The sequence below is a fragment of the Clytia hemisphaerica genome, unplaced genomic scaffold (genome assembly GCF_902728285.1).
Source record: "Clytia hemisphaerica strain Z4C2 unplaced genomic scaffold, Clytia hemisphaerica genome assembly, whole genome shotgun sequence".
Taxonomy (NCBI): domain Eukaryota; kingdom Metazoa; phylum Cnidaria; class Hydrozoa; order Leptothecata; family Clytiidae; genus Clytia; species Clytia hemisphaerica.
The window spans coordinates 547,833-571,696 of record NW_027103929.1 but is presented as its reverse complement, the minus strand read 5'-3'; the positions used below and the strand labels follow the sequence as shown (position 1 = coordinate 571,696).

Sequence of the window (23,864 nt, the reverse complement as noted above, 5' to 3'; positions counted from 1 at the left end):
TTAGGTCCTTTTCGCCCATTTTTCATTTTCAGTCATTTATCACCGTTGTTTGAGAGGTCTTTAACAGGGATATTATTGTGATCGTTGGATCTACCTACCAGGATAGACTAGAATCTCAAACGGTCATTATATCGAAAATGAAATTTTTCTGTTCACGAAAATTGGTTCTCGTCAGAATTAAAAGTCTCAAATTCTTTGTCGAAAACTACTTAAATTTTTTTTTCACTACTACTGCTTCAATTGGGCCTCATCTAGTTCAGTTTGCAGAGTATGGCAAGGCTGCACTCGAGGAAAAATTCGGAAGTACCAAGTTTTGCACTGGAAGAGCGTACCTGATAAATTTTGGTCCGGACAAGGTGCACCTATACCTCGGAAATTGGCCCAAAATGGCAAAAAAATGCTAAAATTAGCTGCACTTGAAGAGAAAATAGTGGAACTCCGCACTTGGAGGTTAAAAATCCGTCTGCACTTGAACCTCAAAACCTCAAATTTTGTACCTGCACTCGACTTTTTCTGAGTTGTACACTCGAGGTCTCGAGTAAACGTGCCACACTCTGCAAACTGGGCAGAAAATACTGAAGTTGAGTTAGAGCAGAATGCATGTTTTACTATTTCTATAATTAACATTTTTAAGCCAAATTTCAGAGCAAAAATTGAATTGACAGACACGAAAAAAAATTGCGAAACATCGAGTGAAAAAAAGTCAAAGGCCTATTAGAAATATATATCATTAAATGCAAATTGCCAAAATGCCAATAAATCAAAGTCCAATTGACTTTACAGTAGACAAAATATTTGGACCATCATATGAAATCACATCCGGGGGGGGGCACTGGGTTTGCGGACTGACGGTATGTGCGGGCCAAAAATTGGCTTTTAAAATTGCACCCTTACAGTGCAGCAAAAATCAGTGAAAATCATACCCTTAGAGTGCATTTTCCCCCAAATTTTCGATCTCTTTCGTGCAACAAATGGTCAAAATTCTAGCATTTTTGGTCAAAATATCTAGGTTTTTCAAGAATTTTCTGAAATTTTCTGAAATTTCTACCCTTACAGTGCATCTCTAGTTTTCCCGACCCTTACAGTGCATTTTAAACATGTTGGAAAAGGTACCCTTAGGACCCGCACATACCCGTCGGTCCTTTTGCCCAGCTGCCCTCCCCCCCCGGGAATCACATATTATATCAAGAGAAAATAGAAGTAAATTGAGTTTTTCAGTTTTGATAAAATTAAAAGTTTACTTTTACAAAAATATCGTTGCGTAGAAAATAGAAAAGCATAAAAATGTATAAATTAAGATGTATAAAACTAAACTAATTGTCAAAAAGTGTCAAAACATCTCGTTATGTTTCTATATCTTATTCTAATTAGTCAAGGTTTATGTAAAAAAACTCCGCTATCCCTTTTATCACCACTTTGAAGGGAAAATGTATTCAAAAGTTTTGAAAAATTAACATTTAAAAATTAAACTGTTCATGTTTTTTCTTCTATTGCAAGTCGATTGTTGTAATGTTTGTAATGATTGTAAAATTGACTGCTAAATATAAATAAATGGGAGGTTTTGCCAAAATGCTGTTAAAAATACCTTTCGAATCATAAAAAAGACGAATAAAAATCTTAAATTTGTATTTATTAAATCTAGTTTTGAAAAAATGCACGCTTTAAAAAAAATAAATCAAAAGAGATCAATTAATCAACTCAGTATCCATGCCTTGCAGCACTGCTAACTTCATAGGTAAAGTACAACATTGGAGCATACTTAATGTTTTTGGCAGCGTTGCAACTTTTGTTGAACGGTTTCTTGTCATATCAAAAACTTCAACAGAATCAATAACTTCTCCATCTTTAGAAATTCCTCCAACCAAAAAGAATGTATTTTCATTTAAAGCAATTCCATTTAATGAGCGTTGGATTCCAAAATAAGAAATAGAAACCCATTCAACTTTCATGGTATCATAAAGCTCAATTCCTTTGACATTTGACAATAATTTATTTTGCCCTCCTGTTAAATAAATCTTTTTATTAGTATAAACAGCAGTACCATATGCTCGTTTGTTTAATAAATCTTTCCCCATTGTCCAAGACTTAGAATCTTTATCATAAATCTCCATTGAATCAAGATATTCCCAAGATACATCCTGGCCAGTAACAACCTTTCTCATTCCTCCGATTGCATACATTAATTTCCCATCCGTCACTACAGTGCAGGCTCCTCTAGGATATTTCAAATTTGCAACCTTTTGCCATACATTATATCTTGAACTATATCTTAATACTGATTTCAATGATCCCTTATGGGAGATGCCACCAACAACATAAATTTGACCTTTAAAAATACAAACCCCAGTTGAAGTCAAAGCGTAAGGCAAATTTTTAACACTTCTCCAATCATTGGTTGCTGGATCAAATCTTGTAACAGTTGTTAGAAGTTTAGCATTTTCATCTCTCCCACCAATAACATAAATAAGGCCATCACTGTTAACTACTGAGTGACCATAGCAAGCAGTAGGCATTGATTTCAAAGGAAACCAATTCTTCTTAGATTCAACAAACGCATATACATCTGTGACAGGCTTTTCTTTATCCCATCCACCAACTGAAATCACACCTAGAACTGTTTCCATTAATTTCCGTGGTTTTGTTAATTTAGGCTCATAGGAATGATTTGGCGCCATAACTCCTGCTGAACCATGATAATTCAATCCCTCTGTTACAATATCATAACATTCAGAGTTTTCAAGAATTGTAGGATCCATGGTCATTTCTGTTATATAAGGGGGAGAAATTAGTGCAAATCTAATTTCTCTCAATAGGTTGGGTAACTGACTGATACGTTCAAGTCTTTGATTGCCAAAGTCAGATTTTACCCAAAGCATAACAGCCTCATAGACCTCTTCTTCTTTGCTAACTCTGATGTATTCACTTTGTATAAACATGTGTATCATTTCAAATTTCATCTTTTTGAATCCTTCAGTCTTTGATACAATAACAAAATTATCAATTATGACTTTCTCAGTAGCTGCCAAGAGATTTTCACACTTGTGCTTGTCAGCCAGTAAAAGTATATCAACAGCAGAAGAAGGGTTGAGTTTCTTTTCCAAATAAGAAGTTGTCATCTCCTTTAAATTATTCATTTGAAGAAATCTAGATGTAGCAAGAAGTTGGCGTACGTTTCCATCATGGACACACACCTCCCCTGTGTAGGCAAAGTGAAGAATATCATCCATTGTATTCCCAGTTAAATTATGTAGTGTTATTTTGTTGTCTGAAGAGTCTTGGAGTTTAGAAAACACATCTTTGAAAAAAGGACTAATGGCTGAAAAAAGGTGACTAATCGAACAGCAATGATAGCATCACACAAGATTCCATCTTTTCGAAAGGATTCAAGTTCTTTCATGAGTGGGACACAGTAATCTTCAAGGATCTCTATGGCAATAACATCATTCCAATCTTCTTCTTCATCATCGGATTCTGCTTTGGAGGCCTCTGTTGAAGACAAGGATGGTTCTTGTGTAGCTTCTGTTTCATCAACATCATCCCAATCAGAGAGATCAAGGTCTTCTTCCTCGGCCATTTTGCTCGAATCTGCCAAAATCTCTGCACTGAACACTCCTACGCTATTTCCCATCCCGAATCGTAATATTTACATTTTGCTTTAGGCTGTGCTCCACAAAATCGTTGAAGGGCCTTGTAACTTTTTTAAAGGACCGAGCCTAGATAAGTTGTACATGAAACGGATGCTTTAAATTATTTAAAAATGGTAGCCATTTCAGCGTGCTTTCACTGCTTCACCACAGTGAAGTTGAAGAACGTTTAGAAATCAAATCACAAATCACATCGAATGTCGAACCTAAAGAAAGTAAACTTAGTGCCAGACATTTGTTTTCAGTATTTATTTTTATAACAAAGTTGGAAGTTGGTAAGGGCCACTTTACTCAACCAGTCCATAATAGACCTTTTTTCAAAGAGGACGTCCCTGAGGACCCTGCCGATGCACCGGACTTAGGGGTCAGTCACAAATCGATTTTAGGTTAGAAGAACGTCAATTGACGTATATGGGTGGGTGGGTTAAAGGTTATTGACGTTTTTCAGAAACATCGATTTTTCATTCCATACAAAATATTACTTCTCGCCATGTTTCTGTTTGATCGCTTCGTTTGTTTTGAAAACCAAAACAAACGGCCCGATGTTTATGTCTTTTCTTTGTTTGACGGCCCGAACGGCCCTTGAATTTTTGCAGATGGCCTTTCTTTCTGTCGCTACATACTACGGAGATAATTAATAGACCTTTTTTCAAAGAGGCCACCCTGTTGAATAATTATGTAGTCCAGCAGAAAAACAAAGATAAAACCATGCATAATTATTACAATATGCATGATACAGTAATTATGCATGGCTTTATCATTGTTTTTATGGCTGGACTACATAATTATTCAACAGGACGTCCTCTTTGAAAAAAGGTCTATTACGGGAATTTTGTGAACAAGTTTAGAAATTATCTCCATTTCTTTTTTTTCAAATATAAACTATGCGAGCCGTAGTGAAATCAAGATGGCTGACGAAACAGCGATGAAGGCAGTTTTTATCGATTTTCGGGATATCAAGGTGTTTGACGTTTTTGGGTGTGGGTGGGTGGGTCAGCTTTTAAAACGTCAATTGACGTTCTTCTAACCTAAAATCGATTTGTGACTGACCCCTATAACGAACACCGGACACCCGAAAGTCCGGTGTAAAATGATAATTTTTTTTACCACTGGACAATCTCTACACCGGACTTAAGAAAGTCGGATGTCCGGTGTTGGAGAGGGATATTTAGTAGACAGTGTATTGAATGAATTATTACAGCATACATTACTTGCCCTTAAGGAATAAAAACAGGATAAATTATTTCATTTCTAGACAACAGCTGTGTTGTAAAAGACAAATCAATTAGATGTTATCATTAAAAAGATGCTCTAGTAATTTTGTAAACTGTTGATTTTCTAGATTATTTTGAAATATAAGAAAGCAAAGGATTGGAGATGACCTTGACTTGAATTTGAATTTGAAGTTTTGAATCATGTCTGTTTTGATTGAAACTACAATCGGAGATTTGGTCTTTGATTTGTGTATTGAAGAAAGACCGAGATGTAAGTCAGAAATTTTAGGGGCCAATTTTTAAGCATCCATTCATTTTTCATGGTATGTAATCAAAAAAGTATAATACAACAAGTCCCATTTTCAAATACACAAAAAAAATACTGCCCTTTAAAGCTCAAAGTTCTGGTACCTGCGGTACGGTTAAAAATTTGATAAAAATTTAAGGTCAATTATAATCTATCTGACAAAAATATCAAACTTTGAATGGACAGGTTGCCCCCTATATTTACAATTACCTTTAATACTAAATGGATACATGTTGTAAAAATTTGACCTTATCTATATCAATTTGATACTTTCTCTTATCCTCGGTGGTTAAAGTTTTCATTTTTGTTGGAAATCTTTAATAAATATTTGAAGTACTGTTTGTAATTTGCAGAATGGTGAACTAAGTAAAGTTTATTGTGATGTTGATTGATTTCTACAAGACTTGAATAAGATTTATTATTCTTTATTTATAGCATGTTTGAACTTTCTAAAGCTATGTAAAGTCAAGTATTACAACTTCTGTTTGTTTCATTCAATACGAGTAAGTTGGTCGTTTTTTTGTTGGTGTTTTTTATCTTTCAGAAAACTTTTCTAAACACTTTTGACTATAGCCAGGTTTATACATTTTCAAAGGTTTATTAGATGAGCTCTGGAAAATGAGTTGGAAACAAAATTTTAAATTCTTAAACAAACGGTCCTTATCTTTATAATCCTTTTCCCCTTTTAAACACCCCCTTCTCGCAGACCCACTGGGACTGAAAAAATTGGTCAAAATATTGTCCCAGCTATCCTCAGTGGAAAATTATACTCTAATTTTTGTCACCACTGATTAAATAAACATATAAGCAAGTCCGCACTGCAAAATAATGTGCAATTATTTCCATCCCCACTGAATTTACTGGCTCGAAAACAATGGAGCTCAAATCCAAAGCCATTAAAAACATAGGAATATCAATCCCCATCGAGTTTTAAACTGTTATTTTACCCCAACTGGCTCAAAAAATCCCACTGGGTCTGTGAGAAGGGGCTGTACCATACCATGTAATTCTCTTTCAGAGAAATTTCATTGCACAAAGTGGTGATCCAACTGGCACTGGGAGAGGAGGAGAATCTATTTTTGCGTATGGTTGATCTAAACTTTATTTGATTTTGCATCTTTCATAAGGAAGACACTGAAAAAAGGCGATAATAGTCTTTACTACTCAAGGAAAGAGTTTTATCAATAGAGAATTAAATAAAAAAACCTGGAAAGATTCAATATCCAAAATAAGATCTAAGCAAAGAAAGACTTTTCAACATAGCCAAAGGTGATATCTTTAAAGCCATAGTAAAAATATACTTTACAACTGTTACTTTTTTATAACTTTGATTTAGCTCTTTACATGGTTTGCAAGCAAAGTATTATGAGTTGGAAACTAAGCCAAGGATACGTCACCAATCCAGAGGAACCATCTCGTTTGTCAATAATGGAAACAATATGCATGGCTCACAGGTATGCCCTGGTTTTTTGCCATCTTGAGTTTTTTTGTTTATATCAATCAAACACTTAAACATAACTTTACATTATTCTTAACACTACCAGGTTCCACAAGTCCTTTCAGCTTCAAAATAAACTCTATCATCTAAATTTCCTTTTTATAGTTTTTTATCACTTTGGGTGATAATCTTGACTTTTTGGATGGTAAACACACAGTGTTTGGTAAACTAGCTGAAGGTTTTGATGTACTGGAGAAACTGAATGAAACAATATGCGATGATTCTCATAAACCTTATCAGGACATCAGGTAAGCTAACTAGTTTATTTTACTGACCACATATTTTTACATAGTCAGAACCCCCTCTTCTATAACAAAAAAGCAGAGGATAGAAAAAAAACTAATTTTTGCACCTACCTCGGTGGAGGTCCTATAAATTAACCTGTGTTTGTTCGTCCGTCCGTTCGTTCGTTCGTTCGTTCGTCTGTTACCAATTTTTCTCAGGATTAAATCATAGGAATCTTTTGATTTTTGGTACAAAGGTGCAAAATGGTGTTGGCCAAAATGTGACGGAGCCCGATTTTCGAAAAAAAAATTTGGGGGCAAATTTGGGCCAAAAAACGGCTATAAAACGGGTTTTTTGGACTTTGAAAAATTGGATCATTAATTTTTTCTGATTTTTTGCATGAAAGTAGGGTACCATCATAGGTAAAAGATGGCTCAAGCAGATTTTTTGCAAAAAAATTTTGTTGGCTCAAAAAACACATGTTTATCTATAAGAATCACTATTAATAAGCATACATTAATGTTCTTAGTCAAATTACTCAATTTTTTTATGAGATAGATGTTTTTTTTGCTCATGAGGGCTTACTTAAGAAAAATATGTGTGTTTAGAAATTTTGGTTGCTTGGCGTGTTCTTATAGAAAAACTGGCCAAGTTCAATATTTTTTTATAAGCACATTATCAATTACTTAGGCTTTTCTCGAGATTGGCTCTTCCATTCTTTATGATATTTTGCACAAAGATGCGTAACAATAAACCTTCAAGTGTGACGGAGGTCGATTTAAAAAAAAAATGTTTTTGGGCAAATTTGGGCCAAAAAAGGGCTAAAAAATGGCTAAAGCAGATTTTTGTAAAAAAAGAATTTTTAGGCTCAAAAAACGCATCTTTATCTATAAGAATCACTATCAATAAGCATACATCAATGTTCTCAGCCGAATTACTCAATTTTTTTATGAGATAGAAGTTTTTTTTGCTCACGAAGTCTTAAATATGAAAGAATATTTCAAGAGCATGAAATTTTGGTTTCTAAACGTTTTTATATAAGAAACAAACGACTAATTTTAATACATCGTCACTATTTGTGTTCTGAATGATTGTTTAATGGTCACGTAACGTAGATATCAATTATAAATGTGTTAAATACATAACCAGGTAGGTCCATAAAAGTATCACTTGTTTTTCTATACGGAGAAGAACTAAAAATTTATCATAGTCTACTTTATTGAATGTCCTATCTTAACTTAAATGTTTGTTTTTGATGTTTTATTGCCAGTTTTTACTAGATACTATCAGTTATTTCAGATGAAAAAGTAAATTAAAAGGCATGAATATCTTATAACTGACTTTTTTTCTTTCCAGAGTATCACATACAATCATATTGGATGATCCTTTTGATGATCCAAAAGGGCTTGTAATTCCTGACAGATCACCAGAACCAACCAAAGAACAGTTAGAGGTATAAAATGGGACAGACATAAATAATCATAATATTTTATCCAGGGAAACCTTAATCTACTTTCTGAAAAATTTGGCAAAGAGAAATTTAATGCCCTTGAATGATATTCCCATTGAAAAACTATACTAAAATCTACACTTTAAAATAGAGCACTATTTTGAGAATCACAAAGATAAAAATGTTTGAAATCCCTATCCTTTTCTGATATAAATAGTTCCTTTAATCTTATTCCCACTAGCTTAAGGATTTCCCATCAGGTTACTGAGATTGTATTAGTAATGTTTTCATCCTTTTCCAAAGAGTGGAGGTATTGCTGCGGATGAAGATTTGAGCGAAAAGAAATCCAAAGAAGAAGAACAAAAGGAACTTGAAGACAAAGAATTGAAAATTGGAACTAAAATCCTCGAAACAGTAAGGCTTTTTGAGAATAGATTGAAATCTTAAAGAATTTTGGTTTATTTTGTAGAGTGAAATTGACTATCTGCCTACAACAATAGACCTTTTCATAAATTACGTCACAAACATCACTTGCCTTGTAATCAAACAATTTCCATGGTGATCATGTCTGAATAGAAGGTAGTTGTAATAAAATCCGCTGGGAGCTAATCACCATGGCAATTTTTTCAAGACGAGGCAAGTGATGTTTGTGATGTAATTTATGAAAAGGTCTATTAGTTTTACTTAAAAGCGCTGGATGCACATCATCGTGATCTAATGTAATGAATGAAATTTCTATGGTTTCAAGACTTGTAAAAATAATATGTTCCATGAAATAAATTTTCTTCTTCAGATTGGTGATATTGAAGATGCGGATGAAAAACCACCAGAAAACGTTTTGTTTGTCTGCAAATTGAACCCTGTCACAAATGAAGACGATTTAAAAATCATTTTTTCAAGATTCGGCAAAATCCTCAGGTATGTATTACGCTTTCATTTTTAACAATGACAAAACTGATGTTTACTTTGGAAGTTCCGTATCAATACAATGGTTATCTGAATAAATTTTTTTTTTGTCAACTCTTCTTAGAGCCTGTTTGTGTGACTGTGATGATTGACTGCGTGACTGAATTATGTTCTTCATAGAGTAATACACGGGTTTCTAATTAAACCTCTTTTTACTCATTAAAAAATAATTTTCTATTCTTAAATTCAATAAAATGAATAGGATTATTATTGCTTTATCATTTTATGTTTTTGGCTGTTATAGTGACTCATACAGTATAGCAAAATGAAAAAAATGAGCTAAAATTGCTTGTTGCAATGTAACTTCGTGCAAATAACATGGGATCAAAGTAAAAGCTATGCAAAAATCTAATTCGAAACCTGTGTATTTATAACAGAGATGCGTCAGTAATGCAAAATAAATGGGCAATGTGGTTACTTTTAAATGCATTTTACTTAACCCACTAAAACAAAAAAGTAGCATGCTAAAGATTACAAACGATAAATATTAGTTATTAAATTATCACAAAAATGTTAAATTGATATGTTGATTCTGTCCGGAATTCCGTCTCTTAATAGTGATGGGGGTTGTGTGTTTCATAAGTGATTCCAGTTGTTTCGGTTTTGGTGACTTGTCCACTTATTTTCCATACACAAGATTTCATTTGTCGTGATTTCTCACATTCAGATTGGAGGTACTTTCCATACTTGTGTAGTTGGTAGCATCTCTCATAGTAAAATGTAGAGCACACTTTACACTCTTTGTCATAAATAATATCACATCTCTTTTTAACTTCGGTTTTCAAGCAGCCTTTGTAATCTCTTTCGACGCAGGTTCTTTTTTCCCAGCATTTCACTTCCTTTCCTTGGCCAGTCTTTCGGCAAATATTGGTCAATCGATCTTGTTCAGTGTATTTTTTGGTGCTCGACTCAAGTTTTTTAGTTATTCTGTATGTAGCCGGATCTGAAATCAAAGATAGACGACGATTTATTTTTCCATGAAATATTATATTTTGAAGTTTTGATGATTGAGTTTTGACTATTTTCATACTTGCTGTTTTAGACGGTGTCAAGCAAAAGAAAAGAATGGTGAGTTTTGTCTCTATTTCAAAATCTTTTTGGGTATAAAAACTTTACCATTCTGATCTTGATCTTCTTCATCGTCAACTTCATCTTCACTTTTGAATTCGTCTTCATCTTTCATTGCTTCGTCGTGTGCTGAAATAAGGTCATTAAAATAAAGGTAATAATTGTTAGGGTTGGTGATAATATCATGATATAATGTCAAATGTAGTGTGTGTTAAAGGGAGTTTTTTTCCTATTTTCAATATTGCTCACATGGTGTCTTTGTTACGTTTACTCCTTTTTCGCATTCTTTTCATAGCTTAAAACCAAATGACTTTCAATGCTGGATAGTAAAGGATTTCTGATTTGTTATTTTTACTTACATTTAGTGATTCTGTCTTCAGGAACATGTTGAACAATTTTTCTTCTACATTCTCTTGGCATCGGTGGTCCATTAATACATCTGGTCACATAGCTCCCATAATGCATGCGTCGATAACATTTCTGATAGTAATATCTGTTGCAGACATTGCATTCTCTGTCATAAGACACTTTACATCTTCTTGCATATTTGATACACTTATAGTATTTCTTTTGGAGACAATTTCCTTTCCAGCAGCTGATGATATTCATGTTGATTCTTCTGCATTGGCCAGCGTTCTTCGCTTTCTCAGTGTAAACCTTTTTCGTTGAAAACAAATATCCGTGGTACGAGGGATCTAAAATCAAAAATTAAAACCATTGCGCAATTTGTTCATCATTATATTCATCAGACCTGGGTGACCGAATGCTGAGATGGTGCGCCACACCTACTCTCAGGTCCCAGTAACTTATCGCCTAGATCAGATCACCTAATCTAAGTAGTGAGTTGGCGGTGACAGAGAATCGAATCCACAACCCTGGGATTGTAAAGCGAATGCTCTACCAATGGAGCTATTCTCTCTCGCTTTATCAGTGTGTTTTTTGGTCTTCCACACAAGTTTTTTAATGATTCTGTATGTAGCAAGATCTGAAATCAAAGATATAGAACCATTTGTTTTTCCATGAAATGCTATGTTTCAAAGTTTTGATGATGGACTTTGCTGTTTTTGATGGTTTCATTAAAAGAAAAGATCAGTGAGAGTGGTTTTAAAGAATGTTTTGTTTCTTTTTCAAAACCTCTTTGTGATAAAAAAACGTTACCATTCTGATCTTGGTCTTTATCTTCTTCATCGTCAACTTCATCTTTACTTTTGAATTCGTCTTCATCTTTCATTGCTTCGTCGTGTGCTGGAATAAGGTCATTAAAATAAAGTTAATTATTGTTAGGGTTAGTGATATATCAGGATAAAATGTCAAATGTAGTGTGTGTTGAGGGAGTGTTTTTCTTCTTATTTTCAATATTGTTGCTAGGGTGTCTTTGTTACGTTTACTCCTTTTTTGCATTCGTTTCATATCTCAAAACCAAATGAATTTCAATGCTGGATAGTAAAGAATTTCTGATTTGTTATTTTTACTTACATTTAGTTATTCTGTCTTCAGGAACATGTTGAACAATTTTTCTTGCACATTCTCTTGGCATCGGTGGTTCATTAATACATCTGGTCACATAGTTTCCATAATGCATACGTCGATAACATTTCTGATAGTAATATCTGTTGCAGACATTGCATTCTCTGTCATAAGACACTTTACATCTTGTTGCATATTTGATACACTTATAGTATTTCTTTTGGAGACAATTTCCTTTCAAGCAGCTGATGATATTCATGTTGATTCTTCTGCATTGCCCAGCATTCTTCTCTTTCTCGGTGTAAACCTTTTTCGTTGAAACCAAATATCCGTGGTATGAGGGATCTAGAACCAAAAATTAATAAACCGTTACACGATTTCTTCATCGCCATATTCATCAGACCTGGGAGGCCGTATACTGAGATGGAGTTCGCCACACCTACTCTCAGATCCCAGTAACTTATCGCCTAGATCAGATTACCCATGATCGATGAGTTGGTGGTGACCGAGGATCGAACCCAAAACCCTTGGATTGTAAAGCGAATGCTTTACCGACTGAGCTACTCTTTCTCGCTTTGTTTAGTGTATTTTTTGGTGTTCTACACAAGTTTTTAGTGATTCTGTATGTAGCAGGATGTGAAATATAATGTCTCAAAGTTTTGATGATGGACTTTGCTGTTTTTGATGGTTTCATTTAAAAGAAAAAAACCGGTGGTGAGTGATTTAAAAAATGCTTTGTCTCTTTTTCAAACCCTCTTTATGATAAACAAGAAGCCCAGAGGGCATGAAGGCCCAGCGAATAAAAGTATGAACTGAACAAGACTTGTGTAGAAGAGGGGATTTGAACCTGGAGTCGCTTATACAAGCCATAGACGCCTTAGACCATTCGGCTATCTCTTATTTACAACAACAAGAAGCCCAGAGGGCATGAAGGCCCAGCGAATAAAAGTATGAACTGAACAAGACTTGAGTAGCAGAGGGGATTTGAACCTGGAGTCGCTAATACAAGCCATAGACGCCTTAGACCATTCGGCTATCTCTTATTTACAACAATAAGAAATAATTCATAATATTTAAATCTTATATACAGAGATGTTTTTTTCCTAACACGTGAACAACTGAACTGTTCACATGATAGAGAAATGTAAAAACAACTTTTTTTTAAAAGAACATCTTCCTAAAGAGAAGAAGGTTTGTTACGGTTTGTTACATTGTTTTTCTTAAAACACACTACATCTGTTATGTTCTTATAGTTTTAATAGTTAATTGTATTTTCTCCTTTTATGTTTTTAACCAATAAAGACGATTTCAATTGTTTTTTATTCTGTCAATCATGTTCTAACAGCCAATCAAATCCTTCACAATCTGAATTAGCCTGTGCTTGAAAACGCCATATATGAAAACGCGTATCGCCTAGTAAATTGTTACACACTGACACCGGGCAGAATGCTAATGAAAGGCCCAGTACGCTAAAGCTAGCTGGGCCAATAAGAAATAATTCATAATATTTAAATCTTATATACAGAGATGTTTTTTTCCTAACACGTGAACAACTGAACTGTTCACATGATAGAGAAATGTAAAAACAATTTTTTTTTAAAAGAACATCTTCCTAAAGAGAAGAAGGTTTGTTACGGTTTGTTACATTGTTTTTCTTAAAACACACTACATCTGTTATGTTCTTATAGTTATAGTTTTAATAGTTAATTGTATTTTCTCCTTTTATGTTTTTAACCAATAAAGACGATTTCAATTGTTTTTTATTCTGTCAATCATGTTCTAACAGCCAATCAAATCCTTCACAATCTGAATTAGCCTGTGCTTGAAAACGCCATATATGAAAACGCGTATCGCCTAGTAAATTGTTACACACTGACACCGGGCAGAATGCTAATGAAAGGCCCAGTACGCTAAAGCTAGCTGGGCCAAAAACGTTACCATTCTGATCTTTATCTTCTTCAACTTCGACTTCATCTTTACTTTTGAATTCGTCTCCATCTTTCATTGCTTCGTCGTGTGCTGGAAAAAGGTCATTAAAATAAACGTAATTAGTGTTTTAGGGCTCGTGATAATTTCGTCACTTCTCGAGTCACCTAAAGACAAGTCATCGCTACGTCACGAAGACCACGAGAAAGCAAACATTCTCCAAAAACAATTCTGCAGTGTCTTTACCATCGAGCCTGAGGGAGAACTTCCGGAATTTCCACGAAGAACAGAACAAGATATTGCAGACATCATCATAACTAAAGATATGATAAGTAAGAAGATCAAAGATCTGGATACAAACAAATCTTTTGGTCCTGATGAAATACATCCAAGAATGTTGAAAGAACTTGTCGACGAAATTTCCGAGCCCCTTTCAAGGCTTATGAATAAGACACTGGTTGAAGGGGTACTACCTGAGGATTGGAAGGTTGCTCACGTCACGCCCATCTTCAAGAACAAAGGCGCGCATAACTTGGCCATCAATTACAGACCAGTGAGTTTAACATCCGTGGTTTGCAAGCTGATGGAGTCGATACTACGAGAACATATCACAAACCACCTGACAAACTTAAACCTTTTATCAGATAAGCAGTATGGCTTCATCAGTAGACGTTCCACTGTTACTCAACTATTGAAATATGTCGACAGGTGCTGTGAAAGTATATCAGACGGAAAAGTTGTAGACTGCATCTATTTTGATTTCGCTAAAGCATTTGATACAGTGCCTCATCGTAGGCTTTGCAAAAAGCTAGAAGGGTATGGCATAGTTGGATCAATAAAGAACTGGATTTCATCGTTTCTGAGTAGAAGAAAGCAGTTGGTAAAAGTAAACCAAGCAAAATCCAACATGGATAGTGTATTAAGTGGAATACCACAAGGAAGTGTCTTGGGCCCTCTACTCTTTGTACTGTACATAAATGATCTGCCTGACAAGGTGATTTCGGATCTGCTACTTTTCGCAGATGATACAAAGATCTTCAAAGAGGTAGTTTCAGTCCATGACTCCCTTGCCATACAAAGTGATATAGACACACTCGAAAAATGGTCCATTGATTGGCTACTACAGTTCCATCCGGATAAATGTCACGTTCTCACAATCGGCAAATTCGTAAATATAAAACACGCTCATCCGTATCGTCTTGGTGATATTCAGCTTGAGCACGTATTTGAACAAAAAGACCTGGGTATATTGGTTGATGCTGAATTGACATTTGAAGACCATATAGCCAATCAAGTAAAAAAAGCCAACTCAATGCTTGGTGTCATCAAACGAGGTTTCACCAACTTAACTCCAGAGATCCTCCGTACACTATACTCAACATTTGTCCGACCACACCTTGAGTACGCACAATCAGTTTGGTCACCAAGATTACGTAAACACGTCAACCTACTCGAGGGAGTGCAAAGACGTGCAACAAGATTGGTCCCAACGTACCGCAGCCTTTCATATAGTGATAGGCTCAAAATTCTCGGCTTACCAACACTCGAATTTCGAAGACATTTTTGTGATATGGTACAGGTTTACAAACACCTCAACTACTACGATAAAACAACAATACCTGACAAGTTGAGTAAACGTACGCGTCCAAATCGAAGACACCCCCATGAGCTTCTACCTAACTTCGCAAATGACGGTTTCCACGGACCTCAAACGAAATCCTTTTATTACAGATGTGTGCCAACCTGGAATAGACTGCCGAGAAATGTCGTTTCAGCAAAGTCTATAAAGACCTTCAAAGAAAACCTCAACGATGCATGGGAAAACCATCCCTCAAAATACGATTCAAGAATAGTGTAAAATAAGATCGGTTAGAGGCCCACTGTGAGCCTAGCTTGTAAATCTGTATAATGTCAAATGTAGTGTGAGTGGAGGGAGTGTTTTTTTCCTATTTTCAATATTGCTCACATGGTGTCTTTGTTACATTTACTCCTTTTTTGCATTCGTTTCATAGCTTAGAACCAAATGACTTTCAATGCTGGATAGTATAAAGGATTTCTAATTTGTTATTTCTACTTACATTTAGTGATTCTGTCTTCAGGAACATGTTGAACAATTTTTCTTCTACATTCTCTTGGCATTGGTGGTCCATTAATACATTTGGTCACATAGCTCCCATAATGCATGCGTCGATAACATTTCTGATAGTAATATCTGTTGCAGACATTGCATTCTCTGTCATAAGACACTTTACATCTTGTTGCATATTTGATACACTTATAGTATTTCTTTTGGAGACAATTTCCTTTCCAGCAGCTGATGATATTCATGTTGATTCTTCTGCATTGGCCAGCGTTTTTCTCTTTCTCAGTGTAAACCTTTTTCGTTGAAAACAAATATCCGTGGTACGAGGGATCTGAAATAGAAAATTAAAACCATTACTGGATTTGTTCAACATCATGTTCATCAGACCTGGGAGGCCGAATACTGAGATGGAGTTCGCCACACCTACTCTCAGGTCCCAGTAACTTATCGCCTAGATCAGATTACCCAATCTGATCGATGAGTTGGTGGTGACCGAGGATCGAACCCACAATCCTTGGAATGTAAAGCGAATGCTCTACCGACTGAGCTACTCGCTCACTTTCTCGAGATAGAAATCACTTTCTAAAGATAGAAATCATGTGAATAAACTGAAGAACTCGTTCTGTATGCAGTAAAATGTAGGGAATATTATGAAAATAAATATTTAGCTGGGCTTCGCCAGGAATTATTCAACATTGTCAGGATAAACATTTCTTGGATGGGAACTCACCTTGTTCGTCATTCAAAGTGTTGACTTTTTCTTTTTCTTCAGTATTTGTTTGGTTACTTGCTGCACCTGTCAAATTGAATTAAATAGCTCTTTGCTAAGTATATATGTTGTGTGTCGATTTAGAATAAATTATCATAAAATTCCGAGTTAAAAGGTGCTATTACTCGGTATTTTTTTTTTTTGTTAACTATTTAATCGATCATAAATTTATTTCAAAATTTCGCTGTTAAAAAAAATACATTGCTTCAAGTTTTATGCCTTACGGCAATCATTGGCGTACAAATAAAAATATTTTCCGATTTATACGATAAAAACTAAGCCGATTCTATTTGCTCACTTGGCTGAACAAATCAGTTCATTGAAAACATCAAAAACAATCCTTTGTTCGATAAAAATCGGAACAACTCGGATAAACTCATTTTTGCTTGAATGTTTTCTTTGGCAAAAAGGACAAAGTAAAGTACAAAGCTCCTCCTTAACATCAAACCCTGTTGGAATAAGCAGAAATTATACTTACAGTAAGCTGTGGCAGCTAAGAATGAGAGAAGAAACAAAATTTTCCAAATCTGCATTTTAATGTTGATCTGTTGTCTTCTTGTCAACTGATGAATTTGATAGATGATGATTTTTCTGGAAATTCTGTCCACCATTTATACTATTCAGGACAAGGAAGAACTGGTCGACATTCTGATGAATTTCCTTTTTTACAAGTATGGTAATTCAGTGGGTGTTTCACTATGTTTCTTTCTTTTGAACTTTAAACTTTCAAGACTTCCTGTTTCAATGGTCCTTTAGGGTTAAATTACGACATAATTATCACATCATGTAGGTCGAAGGAAATATTTGGTTAATTGTTAAGGTTGTGCTTCCTTTATTTTTATTTCAGCCGTACATATGATGAAAATCTCTTGAACCTAGCATCTCTAAAAATGCGTTTAGAAAGTTATGCTCTTCGCTTCTACATCAAAATGATGAATGTATTTTCATTGCTGATAAACAGGATTCACAACTGTTCACAAAGCTTTATTGTTCCTGAGGCCAGTCCTTGTCATTGGAATAGTCGCTTCTTTTTCAAATACATCCATCTTGCCGCTGTATTCCTTTGTGTGTTTTAGTCAGAGAGTTGTTGTAATACAATTTTTTGCTCAGAATTTCATGCTCTTTCAGATGGTACCAATCATTTTCGTTTATTTTGACTTTTGAAAATAAGCTATTTCTCTACCCCTTATTTTCCCTTGCAGTTTTGCCTACGGCGTCACTATTTTGGTCATAAAAAGTTTTCCCGGGCCTAATCCGCGTCCTCCCTCTCAAAAATATCTTGTAATATACTGTTCGCTGGAATAGACTAAAAATGGCTAGGTTGTAGAAAAGATGTCATGGAACCCAAGGCTTGGTCCCCTACTAAAAGCTAAGTAAATCTACTCAGTGGTTCTTTGGCGCTGAATATCCCTGTTTTTGTTGTTTTCTTCTTACGTGCCAAAAGGGTGAAAGGTCAACTTTTAGAGACTGCAATTTTAGGCGCGGTTTATCTGTGTTTGAAACATCGTTTTGGAATCGAAAGAGTTGAAAAATATCCTTGTCTCAGTTTATAGAGCCAAAGATTGGAATTTTTCATTTTCATTTTTCATTTTCTTCACCTTACGGATGAGTTAAGGCAGGTTACATTTTTACGTAACAGAATATGTTTTAGTTATTTTAAACTTCCCCTGCATTGGTGGTCATATTGAATTGAACTCAATTTCAATCGAACTATAATTAGTAACAATTCATTATCCTACGTTAATTGATTAATCGTGATATCGTTGACAATCATTAAGATTTTCCGGTTTGGATGTAGAAAGTGCCATTATTCTGCTTATTCGTATTTTTTTACTTAACGTTGCAAAATTTTTAATTCCGTTTACATCAGTTCTACGTCTTTGCTCTGATTTTAACAGTTTTCGGTGGTTGGAGAACTTCCCCCAATGTAGTCTTATGATTCCGACAGAAAAGTAAAATTATAGATTTTCCGACGTGTAAAACAGGTGGCACATTTTTAAATTGTTGATCAATGAGAACTTGATGATATGGGTTGTCCTGAACTTGGGAACTAATTGAATTCAACTCGCTGCTTTGAAGAGTGCACTAATCTTTGTTTTGCTTGTCATTTTTCAAACAGTGCTTTTGAAATTCTATCAAATTATATACCGATCAAAAGATAGTTCAGAGCATTTTAATTTTTGTTATTATGTAAAATGAAAAAGAAAAAATGACCTTTTAATTTTATGTTTTTCAAATAAAATCGTATGCAATTGAATTAATGCATCGAAAGTTGCTTCTAGAAGATGACCCGTTGTAGTGAGACTTACTATATACTACCACTGCAGGGTTTTCAATGAATTAATTTCCATGACAGACTGTGAATCGGACACTATTGTCTGTTACGCTAATAAAGCAAAATGGGAGCAGAGTTGTGGTTAGTGTATTGACATTTTGTGTCAACCAAACCAATGCTATTTGAGGGGAATTGGGCACCATCCCTCTGTAACAAGAGTGCCGGGAAAACTTTCAGTCAAGTTTAAGTATACAAAAATTGCACTTTCCTCTCGAGCCGTTCGAGTATATTTACCATACACCTGCAAACACTGTTTTTAGCGAGCATTAGTTAGCACAGCTCGGATTTCTTCTGTACCTAGTAGTTTTATAGAGCCTTGTCACTATCTATATAGGAAAATGCTAACACAAGGTGCAAGCAAAGCAGGGATACGAAGCGTCTTGAGAAAAATTTATGGTAGGCATATTCTTTTCAAAGAGTTCGGTGCTGACTCAAAAGTATTTTGTGATAACCTACTGAATTTTTCATAATAATTATATCACCGTTTTATTTACTATGGACTGTCGATTTTTATTTTCTTATTTTTACCTTATTGTATGCAAGGGAAGAAAATCGCTGCTGATGACCACTTCGGTGGACCTGTGTCGCAGGTGACCCTGTTTTTATTGGTACACAAGTCAGTCCAGCAACAAGGGTCAAAACTGAGCTACTTATATACCCTTACAATATTAGTACCGGATTTGTCATTTTATTGGATTTGTCTTTTATACTTTGTTTGTCGGATGGAAATAGTTATTAAGGTGTGTGGCGTTGGCTGGATGGGTGTGTACTAAGTGGCAGTTTTTATACTAGGCTCTGATAGTGGCAGTATTCGAGTATTTGTTTTGGACTATTTCCATCATTTGATTTTTACCATTGGTTTTGCCGTATTTTTTTTCCTTAGATTGTTTTTGCTTAGTTTTTATTTTGGGTTCAGCTGTCATACATTTTCTTTAGGAAAAGGCACGAAATTCACCTCTTTAATCTAAGTATGCCGTGTTCTACTTATTTTGAACGGTGAAAAGAATGCGGCTAATATCATTAAATTTTTCCCCACATCAATCGTGCTCTGCCCGTCCCATATTTCAGCTGTATTTCATTGAAATGAAAGGACATCTTTTTTTTAGATTCAATTTCTTTACCCCAAACAAAAATAAATTCATTGCATGCAAAAATAAAATAATTAGTCAAAAATACAAAATATTAGTCAAATTAGTAAGATGTGTGAACTGTTCTCCAAGCAAAGCCCATGCCAACGATTTTTCTGACACATTGTCTTGGTTGCAATGGACCGTTTTTACATCCATGGTAGCTAGTACATGTTCGATAGTAGAATCTTGAACAAATTTTGCATTGTCTACTGTATTGCATTTTGCATCGTCGTTCAACTCGGGAACCAACTTTCTTGTTCCAGCAACTAATTCTTTTCCAGTTGATTCTTCTGCATTCTCCAGCATTCCTGTTTTTCTCAGTGTAAACTTTGGTTTTGTAGTAGCCGTGTGGTGCCGCATCTAGAAATAAAAAAGAACAATGTATTTGAAGTATTTTCATATAAAGCTGAGGAGAGTGTAAATATATAGGCCTCACTCTTAAAATATTTTTTGAAGTAGAGCTAGACTTAACTCATTTCAAACGAATTCGATGGTTCACATTTTATACGGCTTACCATTTTGTTGTTCATCTTCAATATCATTTTCTTCTTGTTCAATTTCTTCATCTTGAAAAGTCAATGCAGATGGTTCGTCTTCAATTTGTTCGTCGTTGTTGTTTTCTTCTTGAAGTTCATTGCTCTCTTCACCTGTTAAGTAAAGATGGAAAAAGTGTCATTTCTAGTTTATTGACAAGTGCTTCAGTTGCTTTTCATACGCCGGTGGATCGTCTCACTTTCATTGTATTAATTAAAGAGACAATGTTAACCTATTTGAACTCCGAGAGTTTGTCCAAGCATAGTACTTCACAACGCCCTCTCCTATTTTATTTGAATTCTTGATAAAAATTACACTTACAGTAAACTGTGGCAGCCAAGAAGGAGAGAAGAAACAAAATTTTCCAAATCTGCATTTTGATTTTGTTTTCTTTTTTCTTGTCAAATAAATGATTTTGAAAGATGATGATTTTTTTTGAAATTCTGTCCACTATTTATACTTTGCCTGATAAGGAAGTTTGCTGGTAGGACGGATGATAAATAAATAATTTGACGACTTTAAGGGGGTTGAAATGTCAAATCGATTTCTATTTTAATTCTTCCGGCCTTGGAACTTGTGCATTTTGTACAATTATTTCCCCTTTAAATTTGAATTTTACAAGGAGGAAGTTATGTGCGTTGCAGGAATTGATTAATACTTATCTATTTTGATTAAATTTTTCGTAATCAACATCGTTATCATCATCCATTCTATTGCTTAACTATATGCTCAGGGGGGTGAAGAATTACGTGGTGTGGTTTGGTTTATTCAGATATCCTAAATACATGATGTTTGGTGTTCAATCGGATCATATTAAATTGAGGATTGTTTATATACGGAATCTGATAAATAAAGGGAAAGTTGATGATGTAGTTTTCACAATCTAATGCATAAAACACTACAATTTGCGAAACTATCATTGCATCTCTTGCTATCTAGTGGTTTTGGGACTTTGACGGAGATTTCCATGTACTGAAAAAGATATCGTGTAGTACGCGAACCGTGCTTCATCTTTATAAACTCCTGGAGCCCAAGTTGTAACTCAAATTAATTATTGATACGTCTGTCTTTCTCGGTGTTTCTGTTTAACCTCACTTCTCTGTAAATAAACGGCTTAACTGCCTCGCAGGAGCTCGGAGCTTCAATCTCAACCAGTGGATGTACCTTCGCCGGGGTCAAACTAACTAATGTCATTTGTGGGGAATGGGATACCATCACTCTGATACAAGTGTATGAAGAGATATACATAATATTACTGTGTTATGGTAGTGAATAGTTGTCAGATTCAACCCTGCGAGGATATGCTGTCCTCTCGATCCGTTCGAGTATATTCAATTTACTATACACCAGCATCTATATGTGTGTCGCGATTTGGCAGAGTAAGTTAATCATTTCCCTTTTCATGGGATGGGATGTCTTTCGTTCATCTTTATAGACTTTCTCGTTATGGAAGGAACGGTCCTGTTTACAGGGATCTCTACTGAAGATTGTACAATTCAGGGTCTTTTGAAACCAATACCATACTAAGATAAACTCTTCCGGAAGTACCTGGGTGCCAAATGCTGGGAAAAACGTTTAATTTAAATCCCAAGTAAGGGAATTGAGAATTGTAGAAACATACATTACTCACGGGTAAACTTTTATGAACAAGTATTTTGATGTCGTTCAATTTTCAACCTTTGGAACCGAGACCTTTTCCATTATTTTGTGCCGGGGTTTTGATTCAAAAGATGGGTTGTTACACCAAGGAAGCTTTCCCATATCATCAGTTTTGTTAACTCAAACACTTCTGTCTCACAGCCCAGGTGGAACTTGTCCAAATGCCAATGGGAATAGAAATTCTATTGTTCCAAGATCGAACAATCCAGTTGTGATGGTTATGAAGTGCTATTCTTTTAGTCCAAATCACAGACCTCTACACACAGATAATTTCTATAAGAAACTCTTGTCGCTAGAGGATGAGCAGAAGCCTACATTTTTCACTTTGAATTTCGAATGGAAATTAAATGATAGTTAATTTCCCAGTGGGGCCCAGAATGTATTTTTCCCATCGGGTATCAGACTTTGGTCAAATTTTCCAGTAGGGCGGGGGTCCCTGCGAGTCTTTAGCAAAGGGGTGTACTAAAAGAAAATTACTGTAATCTTCTCAGCTTCATCCTTCATGTAATGCGAGGCACGAAAAATTCAAATCCTTCATCTAAGTTTGCTGTAATTCACCAATTTTTCTTGACATATTTGAAACTCGGTCCGTTCAAAATGGAAATATTTGCTTTATTTTGCTCAGTAATGGAAGCACACAATACATCTGATTTCTCAAATTCAATTTCTTTAACTCAATAAAAATAAATGTATGCATGCATGCATGCAAGCAAAAATAAAATAATTAGTCAAAAATACAAAAAATTAGTCAAATTAGTATTAGTGCAGTATGCGATACGTTTGCCTCCTAACATGATAAACTCATGGAGCGTGAGTTGTAGTTCAAATTAATGGTTGAGTTTTTGTGAGTCTCTCTGGTTGATAACTACTTTCTGAATGTATCTGCGTCCAACCCCACCTCTCTGAAAAAATCCCTTCATTCCTGATTCGAAGTTCGGATCCCACTCGGTGCTGTGTTTCACTTGGCAATAGAATTAGCCTTCACCCTGGCCAACCCTTGTCATATGAACAGAATTGGGTACCATTGCTGATTTACAAAAGCACGGGGAGATATGCTTGTCACTGTGATGTGGTAACGAAGACTTGTCAGATTTAAGCATACAAGGTTGCCTCATCCTCCTGAGTCGTTCAAGTATATTTACGATACTTCCACAGTTCTTTGCGTCGCGAACACAGCTGGTAGAGTCACTTAAGCACAATGATCTCCCTTTTTTTAGGATAGTGAATAATTTTTGTGTAGAGTCTGTTTCGTTCATTTATCTTAAGGAATTTCATGTTTTGGAAGAAACACTCTTGTTCACAGGGATGCGTACTGAAAATTACTCAAAAAGGGTACAAAACTTGTCTGTGGGTTCTATCTGTTGGTTCTAGGAACTTTATTCTTTACCAAGTTTCAGCCACCTTTTCAATTCAGGATTAAGATACTTTTCTCTGGACTAAGATAAACTCTTCCAAAGACCCGTGGGTGTAAAAAGTTTCGTTTATTTTTAATGACTGGAAGAAATCTCATGTTAAAGTCTCAAGTTAGGGATTAAGAACTGTGGAAAAGCGATAAATGAATACAATAATCCTGGGTAAAATCTATTAAA

The 23,864-nt window shown here is 35.1% G+C and overlaps 3 protein-coding genes across 3 annotated transcripts in view; 1 reads left to right on the top strand and 2 right to left on the bottom strand.

The window, feature by feature from the left end:
• Positions 1–1,216: 1,216 nt before the first annotated feature.
• LOC136809763 (kelch-like protein 20) lies at positions 1,217–3,644 on the bottom strand. The gene has a single exon (XM_067066316.1). The coding sequence runs from the start codon at positions 3,225–3,227 to the stop codon at positions 1,686–1,688; it is 1,542 nt and encodes a 513-aa protein (XP_066922417.1). The 5' UTR covers positions 3,228–3,644; the 3' UTR covers positions 1,217–1,685.
• Positions 3,645–4,817: 1,173 nt separating this feature from the next.
• LOC136809761 (peptidyl-prolyl cis-trans isomerase-like 4) overlaps positions 4,818–23,864 on the top strand; it is a 33,259-nt gene continuing 14,212 nt past the window's right edge. Inside the window, exons 1-8 of the mRNA XM_067066315.1 lie at positions 4,818–5,129; positions 5,601–5,668; positions 6,184–6,248; positions 6,502–6,619; positions 6,769–6,911; positions 8,245–8,341; positions 8,642–8,752; positions 9,132–9,256. Coding sequence (XP_066922416.1) covers positions 5,060–5,129; positions 5,601–5,668; positions 6,184–6,248; positions 6,502–6,619; positions 6,769–6,911; positions 8,245–8,341; positions 8,642–8,752; positions 9,132–9,256 — 797 coding nt within the window. The 5' untranslated portion in view covers positions 4,818–5,059. The remainder of the gene's footprint in view (positions 5,130–5,600; positions 5,669–6,183; positions 6,249–6,501; positions 6,620–6,768; positions 6,912–8,244; positions 8,342–8,641; positions 8,753–9,131; positions 9,257–23,864) is intronic.
• Positions 20,144–20,992, bottom strand: LOC136809780 (uncharacterized). The gene is made up of 3 exons (XM_067066335.1): positions 20,938–20,992; positions 20,598–20,729; positions 20,144–20,442 (listed from the first exon to the last, which is right to left on the bottom strand). Exons 1-3 carry the CDS (start codon positions 20,990–20,992, stop codon positions 20,144–20,146), a joined length of 486 nt encoding a protein of 161 aa, XP_066922436.1.